The sequence below is a fragment of the Littorina saxatilis genome, linkage group LG1 (assembly GCF_037325665.1).
Source record: "Littorina saxatilis isolate snail1 linkage group LG1, US_GU_Lsax_2.0, whole genome shotgun sequence".
Taxonomy (NCBI): domain Eukaryota; kingdom Metazoa; phylum Mollusca; class Gastropoda; order Littorinimorpha; family Littorinidae; genus Littorina; species Littorina saxatilis.
Window position 1 is genome coordinate 37,395,774 of NC_090245.1, and position 24,138 is coordinate 37,419,911.

General features: G+C 44.9%; 1 protein-coding gene across 1 annotated transcript in view; it reads right to left on the minus strand.

Moving 5' to 3' along the window:
* The window catches only part of LOC138968763 (Golgi apparatus protein 1-like), a 73,843-nt gene that overhangs the window by 7,601 nt on the left and 42,104 nt on the right, over nucleotides 1-24,138 (minus strand). Inside the window, exons 18-24 of the mRNA XM_070341411.1 lie at nucleotides 16,489-16,548; nucleotides 15,286-15,412; nucleotides 13,553-13,695; nucleotides 12,966-13,067; nucleotides 12,072-12,345; nucleotides 11,362-11,468; nucleotides 1,329-1,481 (exon numbers count right to left, since the gene is read on the minus strand). Of these exons, the coding sequence (XP_070197512.1) occupies nucleotides 1,329-1,481; nucleotides 11,362-11,468; nucleotides 12,072-12,345; nucleotides 12,966-13,067; nucleotides 13,553-13,695; nucleotides 15,286-15,412; nucleotides 16,489-16,548 (966 nt within the window). The remainder of the gene's footprint in view (nucleotides 1-1,328; nucleotides 1,482-11,361; nucleotides 11,469-12,071; nucleotides 12,346-12,965; nucleotides 13,068-13,552; nucleotides 13,696-15,285; nucleotides 15,413-16,488; nucleotides 16,549-24,138) is intronic.

Sequence of the window (24,138 nt, forward strand, 5' to 3'; positions counted from 1 at the left end):
CCCCCCCCCCCCCCCCCCCCCCCACTTAAAAAAAAAAATCATATAGCATACTTCATCAAAGTAAATGCACCATTTTGCAATTAAAAGACTTCCTCTCTTCAAAAACACTACATTCTTCTGTTTTCGACTAGCAAGAACTTTGTAGCTTGCATCCATTTCCTCCAAACTCTGAATATAATACAGCAGTGTCACAAAACTCATTAAATGTACAACTATACAACAACTGAATCCAGCACACCTCCTAAAGATGGAGCAGTTACTTTGAAAAAAATGAAAGAAAGAAAATAAAACGTAACAAGCCCAAGGCTGAAAAGAAGAAACACACTGTTACTTGTTTCCTAAACTGATGTTTAAAATCATAATACAATACACAGACACACACATACCCCCCCCCCCCCCCCCCCTTCTCTCTCTCTCTCTCTCTCTCTCTCTCTCTCTCTCTCTCTCTCTCTCTCTCTCTCTCTCTCTCTCTCTCTCTCTCTCTCTCTCACAGCATACACACACACACTGACACTCACGCATACCAACCCTCTTCACAAACAACAAACAAGTTTTGTTAAAGACTCAAAAGCATTCCTTGTGGAATGCCAGTCGTTATACAGTAACATTATTCAAGGTGCAGATAACAATTTCAACATTCAAGAGAGCAGTGCAAGTTTTATTTCATTTTCACAAAAATGCTGTGCTCTCTCCAAAATTCCATATTCTAATAATACAGCCTGACAAAATTCTTCCACAGAAGACAGAGTTTAACTTTTGACATGTCAAATTCTCCAGGAAGAGCCCCCAAAATCAAACTATGTTCACTCACAGACACATATGGACACAAACATATAGTAGAGTCGTGCATAAAAACAGATTGATTATGCGCTGCAGATATAAATATCTCCAGTCATTTATGTTCATTTACAACATATTAAATAAAATTTCAATAAATAGGCCAAGTTTGAAAATCTCTAATTTTGACGACCTGTAGGGCTTTAAGACCATTACCATGTAAGCCGCACAATTCAATAAAAAAAAATCAAGGTAGACAATTCAATAAATCTGTTGACAAAAGAAAAATTCACAGGAAGTCATGTTATATTCCAAGTTAAATCAAGTTGTGGCAGATTTTTTGCCATACTTCAATTTGCTTCCACAGACCAACAAAATTAATAAAAAAATTCGTTAGAAAATACAGTGTCTGACATTTTCTAACACACAAGTTGCGTCTCCTGTTGTCTGGCATTATTTACACTCATTTAAACACAGACACATGCACACATGCCCACGCATGTTTACACACACACAAACAATCTTGAGCACACACCTCACTTGTTCTTTACCTCTGCTCTAACTCGCTTTGTCACACGCCCGCATGAAATACCAACGATAAAAATTATGCCAATGACGGTGAAGAGCACCGCAAGGAAGTAATGCTTGGCTGGCGATGTCACAATGGAATCGTAAATCTCACCAAAGCTTTCAGGGGGAGCAACCTGCAACAAAGAAGAAAAATTGGTACCGTAATTGTCCAGTTTTTGACCCCGCACTTGACCAGAGGTGCCAACCCATACAGATTTTCCGTATTTATTTGCGGAAACATAATTAAAGTACAAATTTACGGAATTTTGAAAGGTGCAACTTTTTTTTTTTTTTTACATCGGTTTTCCTCAACATTGCGCAACTAGCCGTGTACGGAACATCGGGAACCACTCCGCGATGGACTGTCGATGTTGTCCACGTGACTTGCTTAGCCAATCGTAAATTTCGTTGCAAGTATTCGCTGTTCCAGTGACTCTCTGGGCCAATGGCAATCGTGAATTGATACCAATGCGGGAGTCGTAATCCGCAGATTGGAAACTAATTGTAAGCGTAAGCTTATACATGTCTTTGGTTCTAGCGCGAGTCTTTGTTCCAAGCGTCAGTCTTTGTGATGTACAGTATTCAGGCGTCAGTCTTTGTCTTCGCTCGTGCGGTGTTAGAAGTGAAAATGGGAGGCAGAGGAAGACCAAGGAAAAGAAAAGCTGATGAAGCGACAGGTGCAGCTTCCAAGTCCAAGTGGACGAAACACTTTCAAAGATTTTTACCGAAATACGCTGCGGACTTTCCGTGTATGGTTCCATCGAAGGTCAGTGAAAACCACGCCAGATGTAAAGCCTGCGAGTCAGACATCAACATCGCGTATGGTGGGTTCGATGATATCGTGAGACATACGAAAAGCCAGAAACATGTTCAGGCTGGTGTAGCATTCGCAAACACTCCAAGGATTGACTCGCACTTAAGAAAAAGCTTATACTTGTCTTCTATTTTGTCCCTTGTATTCTTCAATTAATATACATTTTCTTATTTTTAAACATCAACTGTCTCTGTCCTGTGTTTTTTAATGTGATTGTGTGAATCCGAATGAATGAAAGATGTTTAATTATATTACTCCTGAAAAAATATTGAAACTCCTGATTTTTCCTTTTGTAACTCCTGAAAGCTCATTTATGGGGTTGGCACCTCTGCTTGACCCAACTATGACCTTAACATTTGTAGAGGGTCAGCCAGAATTGTCATATCTGGAGGTCATCAAACCCTACACATGTGTAAAGTTGAAAGTTCCAAGTTCAAAAATACCGAAGAAAACTTCTTCATCTATGATTATGGATGGCTTTTTGAATGTCCAGCCGATGTTCCTAAAACTACTCAATACAAAAACTCTTCTCATCGCTCAGGTGAGTCAAAAAGTGGTCATATTCATTTTGATTCTTGGCTGATTTTCCAATGATGAAAATGAGCTGAGTAATATCTTTTGTGTAAATGTATCATTCGTCTTCATGCCCAAGCACCAAAGCTTTCAATGATCACAACTTGACAGGTGCAGTGGCCTAGTGGATAAGACATCGGCCTCCTAATCGGAAGGTCGGGAGTTCAAATCACGGACACGGTCGCCTGGACCCGTATGCTTATGGGGGAAGTACGCGACAACTCCCAAAGTTTTGAGTGACATTGGAAGTACTTGGCTCACTTTCGTATGCATGGGCCGGAAGAAGGGCTTACTTCGAAGCAAAGCGAGGAAGTAACTGAGGGTAGTTTGCGACTACTTCCAAAGTTTTGAGCGACATCGGAAGTACATCCTCACTTTTGCATGCATGGGACGAAAAAAGAGCTTACTTTGGAAACAAACTAGGAAGTAAGTGAGGGTAATTGTACTACAGCGAGACCCAGTAGTACTTCCAAAGTTTCTCAATGCAAAATTTCAGGGCTTTTCTTCGGTTTTTCATATCAAACCGAGCTAACACAAATGAAAGTCCCAAAAAGAGAAAATAGAAGGAAAAGTCGTATCTCGTGTGTGCATTTCATGCAAATTTCCCTGAATACAAACCAGCCAGCTTTGACTTTTGTTCGTTCTGGGTCACTTGCCACCACTCTTTCATCCCCGGCCCCGCTTATACGAGGGGGTGTTTCTGTGTAAATGGGCGTCGTTGTGTGCATGTGTGAGTGTGTGTTTGTGTGAGAATGTGCGTGTGAGAGTGTGCATGTGTGTGCGTGCGTGTGTGTGTGTGTGTGTGTGTGAGTGTATGTATGTATGTGTGTGTTTGTGTGTGTGTGTGTGTGTGTGTGCGCGCGCGTGCGTTAGGCGTGCGTGTGTAGTTGTGCGTCTGTTTATTAATTTGTATGCGTGCACGCGCGCACATGTGTGTGTGTGTGTGTGTGTGTGTGTGCACCCCCCATCCCCCCCTACCACACACTATTATGAGCTGAGTATTTGTGCCTCGATATTTTATTTATGTTCTTACGTTTTATGTTGTTTATTATGATTCACCACACCCGAGTTTCTCATAATTGAGATAATACAGTGTTCTATGTCTAACACACATGCACACACGCGCGTAGGCTAAACAAATCCAACCTTGACTTTCAACTTTATATAAACATACATCCTGTTCACAATTAACGAGGACAAACATAATTTACAAATACCCAAGTACAACAATTTATCTTTTGTAAAATTTCGGACACACATTTTCCCAATTAATATGAAAGTCACTGAACTTAACTTCTTTTTACTACACCTTATATCTTTATTTTTTTTATTTTTTATTTTTTTCTCTTGTGTTTTTTTTTATGTGTTTATATTTAGTCAAGTTTTGACTAAATATTTTAACATTGAGGGGGGAATCGAGATGAGGGTCGTGGTGTATGTATGTGTGTGTGTGTGTCTGTCTGTCTGTCTGTGTGTGTGTGTAGAGCGATTCAGACTAAACTACTGGGCCGATCTTTATGAAATTTGACATGAGAGTTCCTGGGTATGATATCCCCGGACGTTTTTTTTATTTTTTCGATAAATACCTTTGATGACGTCATATCCGGCTTTTTGTAAAAGTTGAGGCGGCACTGTCACACCCTCATTTTTCAATCAAATTGATTGAATTTTGGCAAAGCAATCTTCGACGAAGCCCGGGGTTTGGTATTGCATTTCAGCTTGGTGGCTTAAAAACTAATGAGTGAGTTTGGTCATTAAAAATCGGAAACTTGTAATTAAAATTATTTTTTTATTAAACGATCCAAAAACAATTTCATCTTATTCTTCGTCATTTTCTGATTCCAAAAACATATACATATGTTATATTTGGATTAAAAACAAGCTCTGAAAATCAAAAATATAAAAATTATGATCAAAATTAAATTTCCGAAATCGTTTTAAAAACTATTTCATCTTATTCCTTGTCGGTTCCTGATTCCAAAAACATATAGATATGATATGTTTGGATTAAAAACACGCTCAGAAAGTTAAAACGAAGAGAGGTACAGTAAAGCGTGCTATGAAGCACAGCGCAATCGCTACCGCGCCAAACAGGCTCGTCACTTTCACTGCCTTTTGCACTAGCGGCGGACTACGTTCAGTTTCATTCTGTGAGTTCCACAGCTTGACTAAATGTAGTAATTTCGCCTTACGCGACTTGTTTTTTTTTTAAATTGCTGGAAATTTTATTTTGTTGTGTGAGTTTAGAGGGAGCGGTCAGTGACCATAAACTCTATTTAAACGAGACAGATATGCAGCTAAAAAAGGGGGGGGGGGGGGGGGAGGAGGTGTTGAGGTAATGCAGGAGGAAGTGATAGCAGAGTCCCGTGGGAACGAATGCGGGGAATGGAAGAGGGTTGGAGGGCAGGGGGGAGGTGATGAGTGAAGGACACCATCTGGAATGAAACAATGGTAACAGATAAGGGAGTCAGAGAGAGAGAGCGAGGACCGAAGTCATTAGTAGCAGCGCAGCGGCCAGCAAGCCAGTTCAGCGATTTTTCAGTTCTGCAAAAATGGAGTTCAATTTTACTTCATGGGCAAACAATCTGCCCCAACCTGTGGTTGAGGTTCTGGAAAAAGAGGAGTTCACAACCCTCAGTGCTTTAAAATATGCAGGAGAAAAGGACCTGGAAAGCCTCAAGTTAAAAAGAGGCCACATAGTGGAATTAAAAGCGGCAGTTGCAGACCTGCAAAAGAAGTACGGGGGAGGGCCGTTGCGTGCTGCCGACCAAGTGGCACCGCTCCAGGGCCTTCTTGGCAACATGGCCACACAGTCTACCGCTTCACTAGGTGAGACATTTTTAAGAATTGTTGACTTCGTACCGGCTTCTATGGCGGTGGAGGAAGAGGTGACACTCGGGGGAGGTGTCACACTTAAGCTGGCCAACAAACCAAAGTTGGACAAAGTATCCCCCTGCCACTGGATCGTCGCAAATGCAAGAATAATGGCAAAACTAATGAATGCACCGGACTTCGACCACGAAGCCTACCTCGGTTATACGGAGATGGTGGGCGAGCTCGGCGCAAGATTCTCCTGGCAGTCGGTGCTCCTGTACGACGACGAGTACAGGAAGCGCCAGGCAACCAGCGGGTTTGCTTGGGGGACCCCCAACCCCCACCTGTCCACAGTGATTCTCCGTGAGCGTGCCCAACAAGTTATAGGCAACAAAAGCGGCAAGGCCATGATGGGAAGCGGCGGTATTCGACGACCTGTGTGACCCAGTGAGAAGGATGTGTGCCTGCACTCCACCAACAAAGGCATGTGCCTCTACGGGTCCCGCTGCAGGTTCGAACACATGTGTAACACGTGTGGAAAAGAGCACCCCGGCAAAGACCACCAGGCGACAGCAAACACCAGTGCCTAGGATACAGCGCAGCAAACTGACAACACAACGGTAGGCCCCACCTATTCCAGCCCGTTCCCTCAATTTGATCCTCATGACTGTGACTAGTTTTTAGGAAATCATGCATCTATTAGTGCAAAATCTCAAAGGTGGCACTCAGTGCTAGAGGGCGATTGTGACAGTTTGTTTATTTGTTGCTTAACGTCCAGCCGACTACGCAGAGCCATATCAGGACGAGGAAGGGGGGGATGAAGGGGGCCACTTGTCAAGCGATTCCTGTTTACAAATGCACTAACCCATTACTTGTGTCCCAGCAGGCTTTAGTAAAACTAAATTAATACCTACTGGAAGATTACCAGTTTCCAGTATGTTAAAATAGGCTTAACCTATCTACTGCTGGACTTACATCAGAACACTAACAGATTAAACTATACATGAATCGCGAGACAAGCGGCAAGAGAAGAGTTTTTTGGAAAAAATACAGGTGAATGAGCAAGAAGGCAGAAAAAAGAAAAGAATTCATGAAGAAAAAGAGAGCATGACAGGAAAGAGGAACCAAAAATCTACCTAACAGCAAACTAGAAAGCTCCTGCGGTTCCAAAAACAGGAGGGGCCTTTAATTTCATAACCGCAGTGCCCCACTGCGGGAGATTGTGACAGAGATTTTTTGTTAGACGGTATACAGCACGGTTTTCGGGTAACAGAAAAACATAAAACATGTGTGTTAGCAGCAGAACAAAGCAATCATAAATCAGCGTACGATCATCGCGACGTGGTAGAACAAGAACTTGGGTTTTTTTTTAAATTGCTGGAAATTTTATTTTGTTTGCAGCATCATACACGATTTCAAATTTTGTGCGTGGTTTCTTTCGCAATCAAAGTTTTAACATGCTTTTGAAGAATTGATGGGAACACTTTAAAATCTTTCTGTACGTACGATCTTTTCCCAGTCTGTGAATTTAGTGTGAGAACCCGTATTGTAAGTTCGTTGTCACTATGGGCATTAACAGCGTGGTTAATAACATCGTCAAAGAGCTCATGATCAGAGTGACCATAGTGTGCATCTGAAATTTATGTGTTTAACTGTAACAACTTGAAGAAAGAACAAGCCTGCGTTACTTGACTGAAATGCAAAAACCTCCAACTACTGTCACGTAAAACTAGCTAAAAAATACATGAAAATGAAGGTTAGAGAAAAGTTTCAATGCCTGGGGCACGGAACAAGGGAAGACTGGGGCCCGTGACTGTCAGAAATGGAAAAGTCTGGGGCGCGTAAACACTGAGTACAAGGGTACCCTTTTATTTTGTTCTCGTACTTCTTCGCGATACAGTAAAACCTGAGTCTAGCGGACCCTTGTTGTAACGGCCACCTGCTACATACGGACAGTTTATCATGGCACGAACACGATTTCAACAATAACTAACCTTTAACGGGCGGACACCTGCCACTTACGGACGCGGACACGATTTTTCGGACCGTAGGAAGTGTAAACACTGTCACAAACGGACACAACGTACATAAAAACGCAACTTCGAAAACTCGACTGTTATGCAGACAGTGCTCGGCAGCCGTAGCCGTAGCACAAATGGTTGTTGATTGGTTGTCCTGTCCCTTTTCTGACCAATCAGTGGCTTGTTTAGATGGAGACCCACTTTCGCTCACTCACTTTCGCTTTTCCGCATTGTGGATACAGTCACAATCAAAAGCAACAGTAGACTACTGTGTTTGAAAATGGAATCTCCAGCAGGAAAAAGAAAAGCGTTGACTTTAGAGCAGCGTGTCGCTGCCTTGAAAAAACTAGATAGCGGCCAATCATGCCAAGATGTGGCGAAGGAGATGGGATGTGGTAAAACACAGATCGCGAGGATCAAATCGGAAAAAGAAGACGTGATGATCTCTCTCTCTTTGTAAGCAATCGTTCGAAGGAAACAATAGTTAACACAGCTAAATTTTTGTTCCATGCATTTATGCTGAGACTAGAAAAACTGAATGAAACAAGAGCTGACCCAATTTGGTCGAGACACACTGCGGAATTTCCCGTTGAATGACTGATGAAGAGTCAGCTATTTTTAGCTTTGTGACGTCCGACTTGCGTAAGTTTGATGCACAGTGTGTGTAGGGAACGGGTTAGGTGGGGGGGTGGGGGGATGTTGTTGTTGTTGTTGTTGTTGTTTGCTACATGTATCATTTGTTTACTCACATTTTCAGTGAGTCTCATGTTCAATCCAATAAATACATACTACAGGACTGACAAAAAGTGTCTTGTTCATTTTACGTGCTCTTTGTAAAATATTGCCCCGGCCCCTCCACCTGTGAAGAAGGGACACCTGTCTAATAGGGACACTATTACCATTCCCCAAGGGTGTCCGTTAGAGACAGGTTTTACTGTACATCTAGTCATTATGCACGTTTCCCCTAAAGTTAAAGAGAGTCTAAAAAATCAGTTTTTGTGGCTAGCATACCAATGGACTGCGTATCTTTAGTGTTTTTACCATTTTTTCTCTCTAACGTAGTCACATTTTTGTTGAAATCAAGTTTTCTTGAGTGATTGTGCTTAAGCAAAACGCCTAAAATTCAAACAAAAAACACTGCTTTAGTGCAGAAAACATTCACAACCATAACTAAACTAATCTGTTTTTAGTACGCTTCTGATTCTTTTCTATAATACAATTTTAGCCAGCATACATTCACACCGCTTTCGCCCTATGGGTACAAAATAGGGCCTAACAACAGTCTCAGTGGGTACGTATATTGGGCGTAACGTGTCTCCACACGACTCGAGTGGCAAGGAACATACCCTGCAATTTCCGTCTCAGTCAGTGAAGCCGTTTTGTCATCATACCCGGCCACAGACAGACACACACAAACCAGCTTTTTTTTTTCCTTTTTCCTTTTTTTCTTTTTCTTTTTTAAGGAGATCAGACTTTTTTGTTGTTGTCCCATCAGCGGGTACTATTCGGAAAGGTTTTTATTTTTATTGTGATGTCGCCTACTGTAAACTTATAACCCTTTCACTCGCACTCTCTCTCTTTACAATATGTGTGCATCCCATCCCCCCCTACCACACACTATTATGAGCTGAGTATTTGTGCCTCGATATTTTATTTATGTTCTTACGTTTTATGTTGTTTATTATGATTCACCACACCCGAGTTTCTCGTAATTGAGATAATACAGTGTTCTATGTCTATGTCTAACACACATGCACACACGCGCGTAGGCTAAACAAATCCAATAGATCTTGACTTTCAACTTTATATAAACATACATCCTGTTCACAATTAACGAGGACAAACATATTTTATAAATACTCAAGTACAACAATTTATCTTTTGTAAAAATTTCGGACACACATTTTCCCAATTAATATGAAAGTCACTGAACTTATCTTCTTTTTACTACACCTTATATCTTGATTTCCCAAACACTGATTGATTTCTGCCTTTTCAAATTTACCAGTAACCCAAACGTTCGCTCTAACCAACCTATTTTGTCCAAAACAGTTTTACCGATACACAATCATTAAAAAAAGAAGAGGTTTAACATAACCGACTTCGCTACCACATAAACAAAAAATGTTTTATTCTCCCCAACATTCTGGTCAACAAAATCATTATTATAGACAGTTATTTAATTTCAAGACAATCATCACAGCTTTGAACCGACCCGTTCGTTCAACCAGTCAGAAGCAACAACTATAGTAAAAGTTACAGCGCGATCAACGTTAACCCATTTACGAACTCGCGATGATATTTGTTTCCTCTGGTCACCAAGCCTACCGTTTACAAACGCATGCGCACTAATTGGGTTTCCCCCAATTTCCTCGACCTTGACCTCAGAACTCTCGAAACCACTACTTCGGCTTTCAATTTAGCTCTTGCATACCGAGTAGCTGGCAGCTTTGCTTCCGAAGTTCCCACTTTCAATGTTAATTTGCAAGGTCTCTCACTTGACATCATTATACGACGATATCGCTTCTTAAAGGGTCCTTACCCATCCAAAAGAAACCTCCAACGCATACTACAATTGCAGGACATTCCTGTTTTTAAGGCAGCTCATTGGGAAATGAGCTCAGACAGAATATCGAAGACGTGAAATGCGTCAATCGAGCAACTGTCGTAACTTGGCTACAATGAGACGGTCGCCTACCTTGCACCATTGACACGAACTGTGTCATTCTTGTTTAATTTAGGTGAAATGCTTGAAACAGAATGGCTCAAAACCGACAGTTCCATCAGTTACTGACCGAAATAAACGTGCTCAAGTCATGCAGCAAAGGTGGCGAGCTTTCAAACTATCACGACTGAATAACTCATAACACATGTTTTCATCATACCATTTAATACACGGGTAACATAGTTAGGGTGTCGGACTCTCGTTCTGTCGCTCTGGGTTCGAATGCCGCCTTAAACAACTTTTTTTTCTATTATATTTTAAGTTATTGAGACATCCCAGTGCACTAAGGGATTTATAGAGCAAATCGAGAAAATTCATTATTGAACGAAGCGCATAGCGCTGAGTTCAATAATTATTTTCGAGATGCAGAACGTCCCTCTGTAGCTACTTTCATTTTGGGCACACGTGCCTTGCCTTTTCTGTTGACTGCCATGTTTACAGAAACGTGCGCATGCGTATTACTAGGGATTCCCTCAATTTCCGCGACCTTGACCTTAATACTCTCGATGTCACTACTTCGGCATTGAAGTCAGTTCATGCATAGTGAACAGTTAGGAAGTTAACTTCGGGAGTTCCCACTTCAGAAAGAGGGCTCTACTTCCAGTGTTTCTTACTTCTAGTTCATGCATACGGGCCCTGGTGGGTTAAGGGTGGAGATTTTTCCGATCTCCCAGGTCAATATATGTGCAGACCTGCTAGTGCCTTATCCCCCTTTCTGTGTACACGCAAGTACAAGACCAAGTGCGCATGGAAAAGATCCTGTAATCTATGTCAGAGTTCGGTGGATTATAGAAACACGAAAATACCCAGCATGCCTCCCCCCCAAAGCAGCGCATGGCTGCCTGAATGGCGGGGTAAAAACGGTCATACACGTAAAAAAAACACTTGTGTAAAAACATGAGTGAACGTGGGAGTTCCAGCCCATGAACGAAGAAAAAGAAGATCACAACTACCCCCTCCACCAATGTTACTCCGACTCTCTTCTGCTTTCCTGATCAAGTTAATGGAGCACTACATTACTTTTCTTGTTGAGTGTGTGGGTTCATTATCTGCTAATGCCTCCTCACCTGTGCAGCATATTCCCACATTTCTTTGCGCTTTTTGAGAAGGTCCCGGCAATGCGCAGTCATTGCGTTGGGATCCTCATCCAAGAAGGACAGCAAGCATGACATATCTGAAATCATACAGATGTTCAGGATTAGAGAGATCAGAGCTCACCATGACCAGTAAAAAGACAAACTGTTTACCCTTACACATGCACTGTTTATACCTCCCCCGCCCCCCCCCCCCCCCTCCAAGCACACACACACAGTGATAAAAATCACTGTATTCCCACAAACTGATCTGTAACTATTATATACAATTGAAATACTTTATATGGACATATTGCGAACACTGAAAACCATTTTCTGCATTCTAAATCCTGTCCTAAATCCTGTTTGCTAGGAACGAAAGTTTTATTTCCAGTAATGTACATACCACATTAATGAAATAAACCATTACAAAATGTTGCTCACTTGCTGTTGACTGAAAATCATCTTCTGCATCAACAGGACCCACATTACCAATCTTTCATAAAAAAATTAAAAAAACACCACAGAAATAAAAAAGTAAACTTGGGTTGGGATGAGATTGTAAAACCTTAAAAAATGTCTATAATTTGCAGATAAAACTGGTTATTTTGTGTGTGGTGGGTTTACAAAAACAACACAAAGCATATTTACACATATTTTTTTTACAAATCCCATCCCATCCCAGCAAAGCTAACACAACTCACGTCTGCCTTGCCCAAGGTCGACATTCCTGCACAGGCTGAGCAAGTCCTGCTGGCAGGCGGTGTGCAGAACGGGGTCCACGTTGACGTCGATGTGACTCTCTGCAAGCAGGTTGGCAATCTCCAGGCGGCACCTGGGGTTGTCAATCTTGTGCTCGCGGAACTTGGCCTTGAGACATTCTATGACATTGCCCTCCCCAAGCTCCTGGATCTTCATGCTCTCCACGTCGCCCTGGCCTTTCTCGAACAACATCTTGTCGCTGCAGTGCCGCTTGATCTACGTGTTGGAAGAACAGAAAGAGTGGTCTGATAAACAAAGGGAAGTAAGCGCTCTAAATGCATAAGACATGTGTAATAGAGTAAGTGAGAGTTATTCGGAAACCATTCTCCTGGCACCTGGAAAGGGTGGTCTTTTGGAAAGAGTGTTCGTTTTTACTGTACCTGTGTGTTTACGGTCAACTGGCAGGGATGTCAACTGACAAATAAATGATAAGCCAACACTGACAAATGCTTAAACAGATTTCATGTGTGCGAGTATTTCTAGTCTGCCCAAACCTTCCACCCACTGAAGCCTAATTGTTCACACAAATCCTCTCCAACAAAACAGTGCAACTCCCCTTGTAAGACCTCCTCAAACCTGCCTAATTCTGGTCTTAAAAAGTGGAGTCTTAAAATGGAGGTAACTTTACAGAGACTGAAGAGAAAATCTCAACAAGTAAGGTCTCAAAAGAGAGGAAGCCTAAACTGGAGGGTCTAAAGAGGGGGTTCCACAGTAACAGGTTATCAATAAAAGTTCTCAACAGGGAGTCTTTATTTTTGATTCCTGCTCCTCCCCACTACCCTCCCCGCCCCTCCCCTTACAAACCCTGAGTTGTCATGTTCCCCATCATGACTCACCTCTGACTGACACTCCTTCATCAAGATGGGAGCCTGTCGGATGTCCAAGGAGGCCGCCTTGACTCGCTGCCGGACCTGGTGCTCACAGGCTTGTGACAGGCGCTGTCAACAGATTGAAAATGTTTGTATTGTAGTGGGGCATGAAAACCAAACTTGAAATTTGTTGACAACTTGTGAAAAGACTGACAAATTACTGTCTCAGGGTCACATAGAACCGTCTAAATTTTTTCCAAAGCTCAAACATTAGTGGATGATCATTGCTCTTCCCTGGTTGAGATCTTTATTGTCTTACCACATTTTGCCTGCTAGGAGGCTTGTGAAAATGCCTGAATTCTTACTTCAGGCATAGCGTCACACACTATGGACACTACAGTCATATTCTAAATTGAACCTCACACACACACGCACACACACACAGCTCACCATCCACTCTATAATATTATCCTCTCTTTCACCCACTCTTCATCCCGAACACCAACCTTCCTCCAAATATCTAGCAAGACACCAGCTGAAACGCACATCAACAGAGCTGCCGAACTACTGATGCTCAAAGTTATCCTCTTTCTTCACATGCTATCGTCACTGACCTTGACAGCAAACTGCTTCTTGAGACAGTTGATGACCTTGCCCTCTAACATGCCGTCATTCCGTTCGCCCACCATCACGTCCGTGCAGAATTTGGGAATGTCCTGCTGACACGCTTTCTGCAGCAAGGGGTTCAGACGATAGTCTGCAAAAACAATGAACAACTTTCAGCTTGTGAGTGCAAGAAAGATGCTCATGATTACGAAAATGACAGTTTGTGCAAATGAATTACTTCCCCCCCCTTACACCTGTTCCTTGTTCCGGTGTACTCTCACGCCGCCCCGTCCCTGCATTCGCTGCTCCATCCACCTCTGAATTTCGTTCCGCTGCCAGACCTGTCGATTTTACAGACGCTCCAGGGAGAGATGTCGGGTCGTTGCGGTAGGCTACCCTCGGAAGTTGACACTGCACTTCTGCTGAGTCACTTCGACGGTGTTCAGTAGTAGGTCTGTCCCGAGCTAACGGGATCAGCCCACTACCTACTATGCCCCCTACTAACGACATTGACTGCCAAGTCGCGGAGCCAGACTGAGTGAGCGTCCCCTCCAGAGAGCAGACCGCCACCACGTCCCTCCGTCGACCCCCCAGAACGTCACACGTTGAAGACTGGCAGCAGAACTACTATTCAGGGAAGGATGGAACAGTAACAATGAGACCAAGGTCACCATGAGAGCTCCGGGCATGAAGGGCCACAAGAGCAAGGACAATTTATATTTTTGGATGATTAATGAGATGAGGATGATTTTAATGATGATGCTATGGATTTCCAATTTGGTTTGAGACTACGTGACGGGGCAGCACTCTACACTTAAGTTACTGTCATAATATATCCTGGTGTCAACCAGGCCCGAGAACTGCCGCACCTGCAGTGTTGGTCAGGTAAGCAGAACCTGAGCACCCTCAAAGTCGCATTCGTTAAGTGAATGACACTCGGCTGTGTGATTCCAGCCTTCCCATAGGAACCATAGCACTTCCACTCTGGGTAGGAGCGGACCATAGCCCGAAAAACCCACATGACCCTGATGGGATTCGAACCCAAGACCTCCCGGCCCGCAGCCCGATGCGCTAACCACTGCGCTACGGGGGCCGGTGCAAATGAATTCCTGCCTTGTGCTCCACACAAGGCAAAGAATAACGATGATTAATACTGATGACTAAACCAATGGCAAGATCAACATTATCACAGAACCGGGGACGACACTTGGGGAAAATGGTTGGGGTCCAGAGGGTGGAGTCCTAACAAATTAGAGCATTAATTTTTAGAGATTTTTCACAAAATGTGCAGCTGCTTTATGTGAGGAAATGCAAAACACATCTTCACATCTTTGACAAAAAATCCACCTGACCTTTCAAAACCCTGAAAATGTATCTGCAAAACCATTTTCAAGATCCGGAATTATGAATTTTTAGATTGAAAGTTTCATTGATACAGAAGCTGAACTAAGCTTGCATCTTTTCTTCCACTTTCCAAAGGGTAAAAAACCTACAACATTATGCTAAACGAAACAGGCTGCAAAGCATGAGTGTATGCAAGGTATAAAAAACTATGCAAATTTGTCATTACCAGGAGTTGATTGTTACTCTTAGGGTGGTTCAGAGCTTTACAATCTTGCAGTACACTGAAAGCAAGAACACATATCAAACTGTTGGAGTTCCAGCTTCACGCATGCACCCATGGCAACGAAAACCTAAGTGTTTCTTCCGACAAGAAATAGGACTTGTGACGGCTGCTCACCTTTAGCCTGTGTGATCTGGCGCTGTATGACGATGCGGCGACACTTGTCGTCAAACCCTTCACCATCTTTTGCCTTCTTCAAGCAATCCAAGATCTCGGGCTCCGATCCGGATGTATCACAATGTTTCTGAAACCAGTCATTACACAAGTTCAGATGTATCACAGTGTTTCTGAAACCAGTCATTACACAAGTTCAGATGTATCACAGTGTTTCTGAAACCAGTCAGTACACAAGTTCAGATGTATCACAGTGTTTCTGAAACCAGTCATTACACAAGTTCTGATGTATCACAGTGTTTCTGAAACCAGTCAGTACACAAGTTCAGATGTATCACAGTGTTTCTGAAACCAGTCAGTACACAAGTTCAGATGTATCACAGTGTTTCTGAAACCAGTCATTACACAAGTTCAGATGTATCACAGTGTTTCTGAAACCAGTCATTACGCAAGTTCTGATGTATCACAGTGTTTCTGAAACCAGTCAGTACACAAGTTCAGATGTATCACAGTGTTTCTGAAACCAGTCATTACACAAGTTCAGATGTATCACAGTGTTTCTGAAACCAGTCAGTACACAAGTTCAGATGTATCACAGTGTTTCTGAAACCAGTCATTACACAAGTTCTGATGTATCACAGTGTTTCTGAAACCAGTCAGTACACAAGTTCAGATGTATCACAGTGTTTCTGAAACCAGTCAGTACACAAGTTCAGATGTATCACAAGTGTTTCTGAAACCAGTCATTACGCAAGTTCAGATGTATCACAGTGTTTCTGAAACCAGTCATTACACAAGTTACATATAATATACTTTTACATACAAATATAACAATCTGACATTGACAAATATTTCTTAACACAAAATATTTAAAGAGCACAGAAAAGTGCTGAGATAAAACAAAAGACACTGATAAAAAGAGAAAGAATAATAATGAAAGTCTCTTTCCCAGCCAGTCGTCCAGGAACAATTCTTCGCTAAAATTGAACAGATTGGTTTATTTCACACATGATTTGTGTGAGAATTAATTCAACCAACCTGGCTGGTGTCTTTTCAACCAGTCTTGTTGGCTTTCTTACTTTAGAGGCACATGAATCAAATAGAACTCTATGAGGACTACACAAGTAGTATGTGAAAGCTGGTCTGAATCACCACTCAAAAAACCCAAAAATTTTGTTTTTGTAAAATGACCGTGTCAGAACTTACCCTGATCATTTTCTTGCAAGAATGGACCAAAGCATAATCTGCAATTGCAAATTCGTCTTTCTGCAAAGGCAAGAACAAATTTTAAAGAACAAATTTTAAAGAACAAAAAAGCTTAAGTAAACGCTCAGCTGAATTTTGATCAAAAATCGAAAATTTTATAAGTAAATTTTCATTTGATTAATATACTTACCCGTACCCGAATCACATATAGCATTGACGCAGTCTAGGATGCTAAGGTCTGAAAAGGCTACCCGTCTTAAACAATTTTAAAGGGAAGCAACCCAACCACAAAAAGTGTAAACGTAGCCATGGTAATGACCATACACCCGGGGAGTTACCTCCCATTGGTGTATGCTACGTCACTACCGCTACTCAACACGTGGTCAATATCATACGGCTTTAAAGAAAACTAACAAGAAGGGCAAAGCCCATACGACTCACATGCTTTACACATTTTTCCTACCAAAATACATGTGACCTTGACCCAAGGTCAAGGTCATCCAAGGTCATGCAACACAAAGCTGTTAATTCAAGACATAGGAAGTACAATGGTGCTTATTATAAAATTTCTAAAGTAAATTTTGATTTGATTAATATACTTACCCCAATCACATATTGCATTTGACTACGTCTGAGATGCTAGGTACTGAAAACGCTTACCCATCTAACACAACAAGGGGAAGCAAACCCATCACCAAAAAGGCAAACGTAGCCATGGTAACGAGAGGGTATCCCGGGAGTTACCTCCCCTCTAGTGGATACCACGTCACTTCCTACCACAACACGTGGCAACTCATACGACTTGAAGAAAACTCAAACCATAAGCGGGGCAGGCGGGCGGGCCTACGCTATGTGATTGGGGTAAGTATATTAATCAAATCAAAATTTACTTTAGAAATTTTATATTAAATTACATATTCTTACTCCCAATCACATATTGCAGATAACATCAACAAGGCGGTGGGAAAGAAAAAAAAAAAAAAATTCAACTCCCATTAGAAACCCTGCCAGAAACTGGCCCGCTGCCCAAAAAGGCATGAAGGGCCCGGTGGGAAAGAAAAATTCTAACCCCCTCTAACACCCTTACCAGGAACTGGCCCCCTGCCAACAAGCCAGAAAGGGGCCAGAGAAAATCCTGAAAGACAGCCAGGATGTCGCTTAGACCAAACTTGCTAAAGACACCTTCAGAAAGCTGTGCCCAACCCTTCCTCCCCGGACCGTAAAGAAGGAGGCCCAGGGAGGAAGAAGAGCCCTGGATTACATGAACCCGAGCCGAGAGGAGGGGAAGACAATCTGACCCCCCCCCCCCCCCCCCTTCTTGTTGGAGGGCTATGCCAAAGCCCGACAACAACTGAGCGATATAGGTCAGCTCCAGAGAAGAGTGACCAAACTCCGCGCAAAAGGAAAGAGAAAGACCTGAGTACAACGTACCAGAGTCCGACCCGATGATAAAAAACTCAAAATGAGCATAAGCGTTCCGAAAGTTCCAAGAACGTGAAGAAACGCTCACCCCCCCTAAGCACACTGTCTGCTACTCTGTGTTAGAGTACAAACTAACCAAGAAACGATCAAGGTACTCTTAGGAAGTGACACAAGAAAACAACAGGAAAAACCCTGACTGCGATCTTTTGACATCGTCACCCCTAAAGCATGCTAAAGAAGGGTGCCGAAAACGGCAGACCTGCTGCTCTCAAAAGAGATGGTAACCCGAAATCCTCTATCCGTTCGTGCCAAAGCAGAAAAGGATAGTACGAGGAAGCCGATACTTGCAACAAGCATAAGCACCCGAAAGTGCGGGAGTCACAGAGGGCAAAAGTCTAGAGTGACCAGTAACCATGACCAAAATGGCCCCCCAAGCCATAGAGCTCGCAGTTCAGTCCGCTTGTAGGTAATTGCGAATCAAGAACCCAAAGCCGAAAACACGACTGGTAAGCATACCAGACAAAGCGTGAAGCCGACCAGCCAAAAGACTCAGATCAAATCAAGAGCCCTCCTGGGTTTGAGCGAAAGGCCCGAAAAAGCCTGTCCCCGTCTGAAAGACTGAGGGACAAACACTGAGCCAACGGGCCAACACCATAAACATAGTAGCCTGTGATAGAAGGGTGACTGTAGCAAGAAACCCGACCGAACGGAAGTCGTACTGACTCACCTCAGAAAGAGGATGCAGAAAGCCTAGAAATCTACCGACACAGGCGCCGGAAATGCCATAGCTACCTGTGAAATGCAGGAGACAATCGCACAGGTCAAGACTAAAAGCCATAATGTCCGTAGGACAGTCCTAATTCCGAAGTACCCGCCGTACGCAGGTAAACGAAAGAAAATAGGAACATTAGCCAGCTCCCCCCTTCCAGGAGAGGACTGGCCAAAACTGAGAGAGAAGGTAAGCCACAAAGGATGACTCCGCCGACCTACATTGCCAAAGACAACGCCCCCTCAGAAAACTGGATGTAACCTCCGAGGCCAACTCAAGAACAGCTTAAGTTAGGACGAAACACCAGAACAAGTCTGATCGCCGAGAAAGGCAGAGACAATAATGACCACAAAGGTCAATCTTTGTTCTAAAACCCTGACGTAACTGAGACGTCGGTAAGAGAACCACCTCTCCGGCCAGCCGGAAGTGCGACAGAAGCAGCAGCCCGTGACTGAAACAACTGTTCGCCGCCTGAGGGAGGGCACACGTAACCCCGAAGGGCAGGGAAGCGAGGATCAAGCACCTGATCTCCGCTCACACTGCTGCGGAAAACCCCAAAAGATGTCTCTTCTCCAGCCACCAACTGAAGTCAGAGTGGCCGAGCGAAAGAAAATGCCGAAGTCACATCCACCAGAGGCAGAAAAAGTACACCGAATAACCGGAAACGCGCGTACCAGAACATCATACCAGCTGATACCCTGACTGACAGCGAGTCAGAAACAGCCAAATGACGTCCAAGACGACGGAACGGAATGGACAGAAGCCCCTCCCACCGGAAAGGTGACGAGACAACTACCCCGGCCGAGGAGCTGGAACGCCCGAAAGCGGCAGCCGTTCCTTTCTCCCAGAAAGCAACCGGAAAGAAGAGGAACAGTATATCCAGCCACAGCCAGAAATGCAACCGACCAAGTCGCAGCATGCGAAAACTAAGGCTGCTGAGACTGAGACCGGAAGCTGAAAAGCCCGGAAGCCAGTCTCCGGTCAACCCCAGCACAGCCACAGAGTGACCATGTGGTGAGAGACTTAATATTCCCAAAAGGAAGGTACCGGGAAGTAACGTCCGCCACAGCTGCAAGAATAGCCTTGAGCCTTGACGGAAATCCCGACCATGTCCCTTCGCTGACCACCAACTGAACCTCAGAGTGGACTAAAAAGGACAAAGACCGAAGCCATAAACCCAGCGGTGGGAGGAAGAACGGAATACCCGGAAACCGGAAAACCGTAACCCAGAAAAGGACCTCACTCATCCCTTGACCATGAGGAAAAGGGTAAGTAGACCAACCCTCCGACCGCAGGCCCGGGCAAGAGGCCGTGCAACGCCCTCCGGGCGAAGCACCGACTGCCCTGACCAAAGCACAGAGTGCTGAAAGCCGACTGCTATTGTTCCCTCTCTGACGTTCCACCGGAAGTGACAGAGAGAGGAACAGCATACCCGACCGAAGCCGGAAACGCCGCCGCCGAAACCACAGAAAGCGGAAACAAAGGCTGCGTAGGCTGAGGCAGGAAGCCATAAAGCCAGGAGGCCAGTCTGCGGCCCATCCTACCACCAACGACAGGGCGTACAAGTGAAGGAGGGCCTATCGCCAGACACTGTTGCCTTCACCCTGCCATCCAAAGGAATTGCCAAGAAGAAGAACAGCAAACCCGGCCGAAGCCGGCTAGCAGCCGACGTAACCGTCACGACGGAAACGAAGACTGCAGAGGCTGAGGCCAAAGCCAGAAAGCCCGAAGGCCCGTGTGTGGTCCACCCAAAACCGAGCGTCAAAGCGAACCTGTGTAGGTGGACCTACGCTTTCAGTCAAAACCGAAAACGCAGCCGCCGAGACCGCCGCCGCCAAAACGAAGACTGCATAGACTGAGGCCGGAAGCCATAAAGCCTGAAGGCCAGTCTGCGATCCCCCGTACACCGCCGCTACCGCGTACGTGTGTAGGTGGACCTATACTTCCGGCCGAAACCGGAACCGTTTATCCCGGCCGAAACCGGGAACGGCCGCCGCTGCCAGTCAACAAAGTCCGAACCTGCAACAGGAGTTCTTGTTAACTGGCCGCAAACCACCCGAAAACGCAGCCGCCGAAACCGCCACCGTGGAAACAAAGACTGCAAAGACTGAGGCTGGAAGCCATCATGCCCGGAGGCCAGTCTACGGTCCCGCCATACACGGCAGCTGCAGCGTACGTGTGTAGGTGGACCTATAATTCCGGCCGAAACCGAAAACGCAGCCGCCGGAACCACAAGAGCGGAAACGACGACTGCATAGACTGAGGCCGGAAGCCATAAAGCCCGGAGGCCAGTCTGCGGTCCCTCCTACACCGCAGCAGAAGCATACGCGTGTAGGTGGACCTATATTTCCAGTAAAAAACCGGAAATGCAGCCGCCGAAACCGCCACAGCGGAAACGAAGACTGCATAGACTGAAGCCGGAAGCCATAAAGCCCGGAGGCCAGTCTGCGGTCCCTCCTACCACGTCACTACAGCGTACGTGTGTAGGTGGACCCATGCTTCCGGCCGAAACCGGAAATGCAGCCGCCGAAACCGCCGACAGCGGAAACGAAGACTGAATAGACTGAGGCCGGAAGCCAAAAAACCCGAGGGCCAGTCTATCCCGGCCGAAACCGGAAACGGCCGCCGCTGCCAGCCAACAAGTTCCGCGGTCCTGAGACAGGCGGAAATGTCGGCCGGCGGCAAGCCACCGCTGTGCTTATCCCGGCCGAAACCGGGAAGGGTCGCCGCTGCCAGTCAACAAGTTCCGCGGTCCTGAGACAGGCGGAAATGTCGGCCGGCGGCAAGCCACCGCTGTGTTTATCCCGGCCGAAACCGGGAAGGGTCGCCGCTGCCAGTCAACAGTTGCGCGGTCCTGTGACAGGCGAACGTGCCAACTGACAGCAAACCACCCCTGCTGGTCAACCAACCCAAGCCTCGTAAGGTGGTGCCGGCCGACCAGCAGAGTGCAGGTAGTGACTCTGCCCATGTGAGCTGTTTCCCAGCAGGGAATGTCCCGTCGCCTCACCAGGGCAGTCGGACCAGCTCTACTTACTTGAGAGTCCACCTGAGGAGGCGGAAACCGCTGAGGCAGGAACCTGAAATCCGGAAACCGGAAGGCACGCCAGGTAAGCAAGTGACAGCACATCCCCCACCGCAGAACGGAAGGGCGGCACTGCCGGAAACAACAGAGCGCAGCATAACCTCGTACACTATCAGCGGATCGCTGGAACGAGGGACTGAAACAAAGCGGACACACACTCCCCCTGCTCCAACCAGAGCAAAGGAGGAAACGATAGTAACGCTAGAACACACAGAACTAGCACTATACCAAGAGTAGCGGCCTACGACCGAACTCGTAAGATTCTCTCCGTTTATCGGGGTCAGCCCAGCTGACCAACAAACAAACGAACAACACGAAAAATTACTGACAAACACAAGTCCGAACGGACAGAAAGCTCAGTAACACACAATGTTTAAAGAACCACAAACACCACGCTTGCAAACTACTAGAGTAGACAAGCGGAGGCTAACACACCAAAATGTCACAGTCAACACACTGACCAGAATACAAAATGGCGAAAACGCACAAAGTCACTGACAAACATGTCCCAAAGGACGAAAACGTCAGTAACTAAACATAGCAAAAAAGTTGGTAGAAACAAACAAGAACGGGCTCACCAAAAGAAGCCCGCACGGGTGAAAGACGAGTAACGTGGCCGGCCTGTGAGGAACTCACACCTGGCAGCCACGGAGCGAAAATTTCAACCTCTCTCATGAGACGCTGAAAATCGTATGCGTTGCCACGTGTTGTGGTAGGAAGTGACGTGGTATCCACTAGAGGGGAGGTAACTCCCGGGATACCCTCTCGTTACCATGGCTACGTTTGCCTTTTTGGTGATGGGTTTGCTTCCCCTTGTTGTGTTAGATGGGTAAGCGTTTTCAGTACCTAGCATCTCAGACGTAGTCAAATGCAATATGTGATTGGGAGTAAGAATATGTAATTTAATGGCTCTTTCTACCATGAGATATGGTCACTTTTAGTGGTTCACTACCTTATTTTGGTCACATTTCATAAGGGTCAAAGTGACCTTGACCATGATCATATGTGACCAAATGTGTCTCATGATGAAAGCATAACATGTGCCCCACATAATTTTTAAGTTTAAAACAGTTATCTTCCATAGTTCAGGGTCAAGGTCACTTCAAAATATGTATACAATCCAACTTTGAAGAGCTCCTGTGACCTTGACCTTGAAGCAAGGTAAACCAAACTGGTATCAAAAGATGGGGCTTACTTTGCCCTATATATCATATATAGGTGAGATATTGAATCTCAAAAACTTCGGAGAAAATGGAAAAAAATTGAAAAATAGCTGTTTTTAGACAACATTTATGGCCCCTGCGACCTTGACCTTGAAGCAAGGTCAAGATGCTATGTATGTTTTTGGGGGCCTTGTCATCATAAGCTGTGCCCAGCACTTCTTCCAATCTCCTGGACCATAAAACGGCCCGGGAAGAGACCCAAGCCTTGGGGGAAGAGACCCAAGCCTTGGATTAATAAACCCGAGCCGAGTCGAGGGAAAGACAAGCTGCCCCCCCCCCCCCCCCTTCTATTGGAAGGAAATGCCCATGCCCTGGAACGATCCGTGCGTAAGGTTGTCCACTCCGAACTGAGAAGGACAAACCCTCGAGGTGACCGTAAGACAATCATGCCAAAGTATGGGATGGAGTGAAGCCCGAAAGGCCTGAGAGATAGAAGTCAGCTCAAGAAAAGAGTGACCAATCTCCACCAATGAGAGAGAGAGAGACACCTGAGTACAAGGTACCAGAGTCCAACTCGATGAGAAAATCTCAAAAAAAGAGATGGTCGCCAGTTATCCTCTACCAGTCCATGCGAACGCAGAGAGAGAGGTAGTACGAGGAAGCAGCGACTTACGATTGTGCGCAAGCCACCGGAAGTGCAGAAATCACAGTGGTCGAAGCCTGGTGTGACTGGTGACCATAAACAAAATGGCTAAAAGCCAGAGTGTTTGCAGATCAGTCTGCTGGTAGGTAATTGAATATGAATCAAAAACCCAAAACAGAAAACAAGACTGGTAAGCATAAACGGAAACCCGTGAAGCCGACCAGCCATAAGACTCCCGAGACAAGTGTTCTCAGGGAAAAACCGGAAGTTAACTTCGCGGCCAAATCAAGAGCCTTCTTGAGTTTGGCCAAAACCAGAACGCGTCTGTCACTGCCCCCCAACCACATGTTCGTTTGGGGCAGAATTAGTAACGGACACAACAGTATTACATGCTTAGTCCGAAACAACAACAAGTACCAACGGTCTGGTAGATCGATGACTAAAGCCTTGCCATGATATAACGCTGTCAGCTATGCTGATCAACAAAATGGCGGCCAAACAATAAGTTACTGGAAACATTTACAAGTCCAAAAAGGAAAAAAAATTCAGCAACAACGAAATTCCTGTCAAA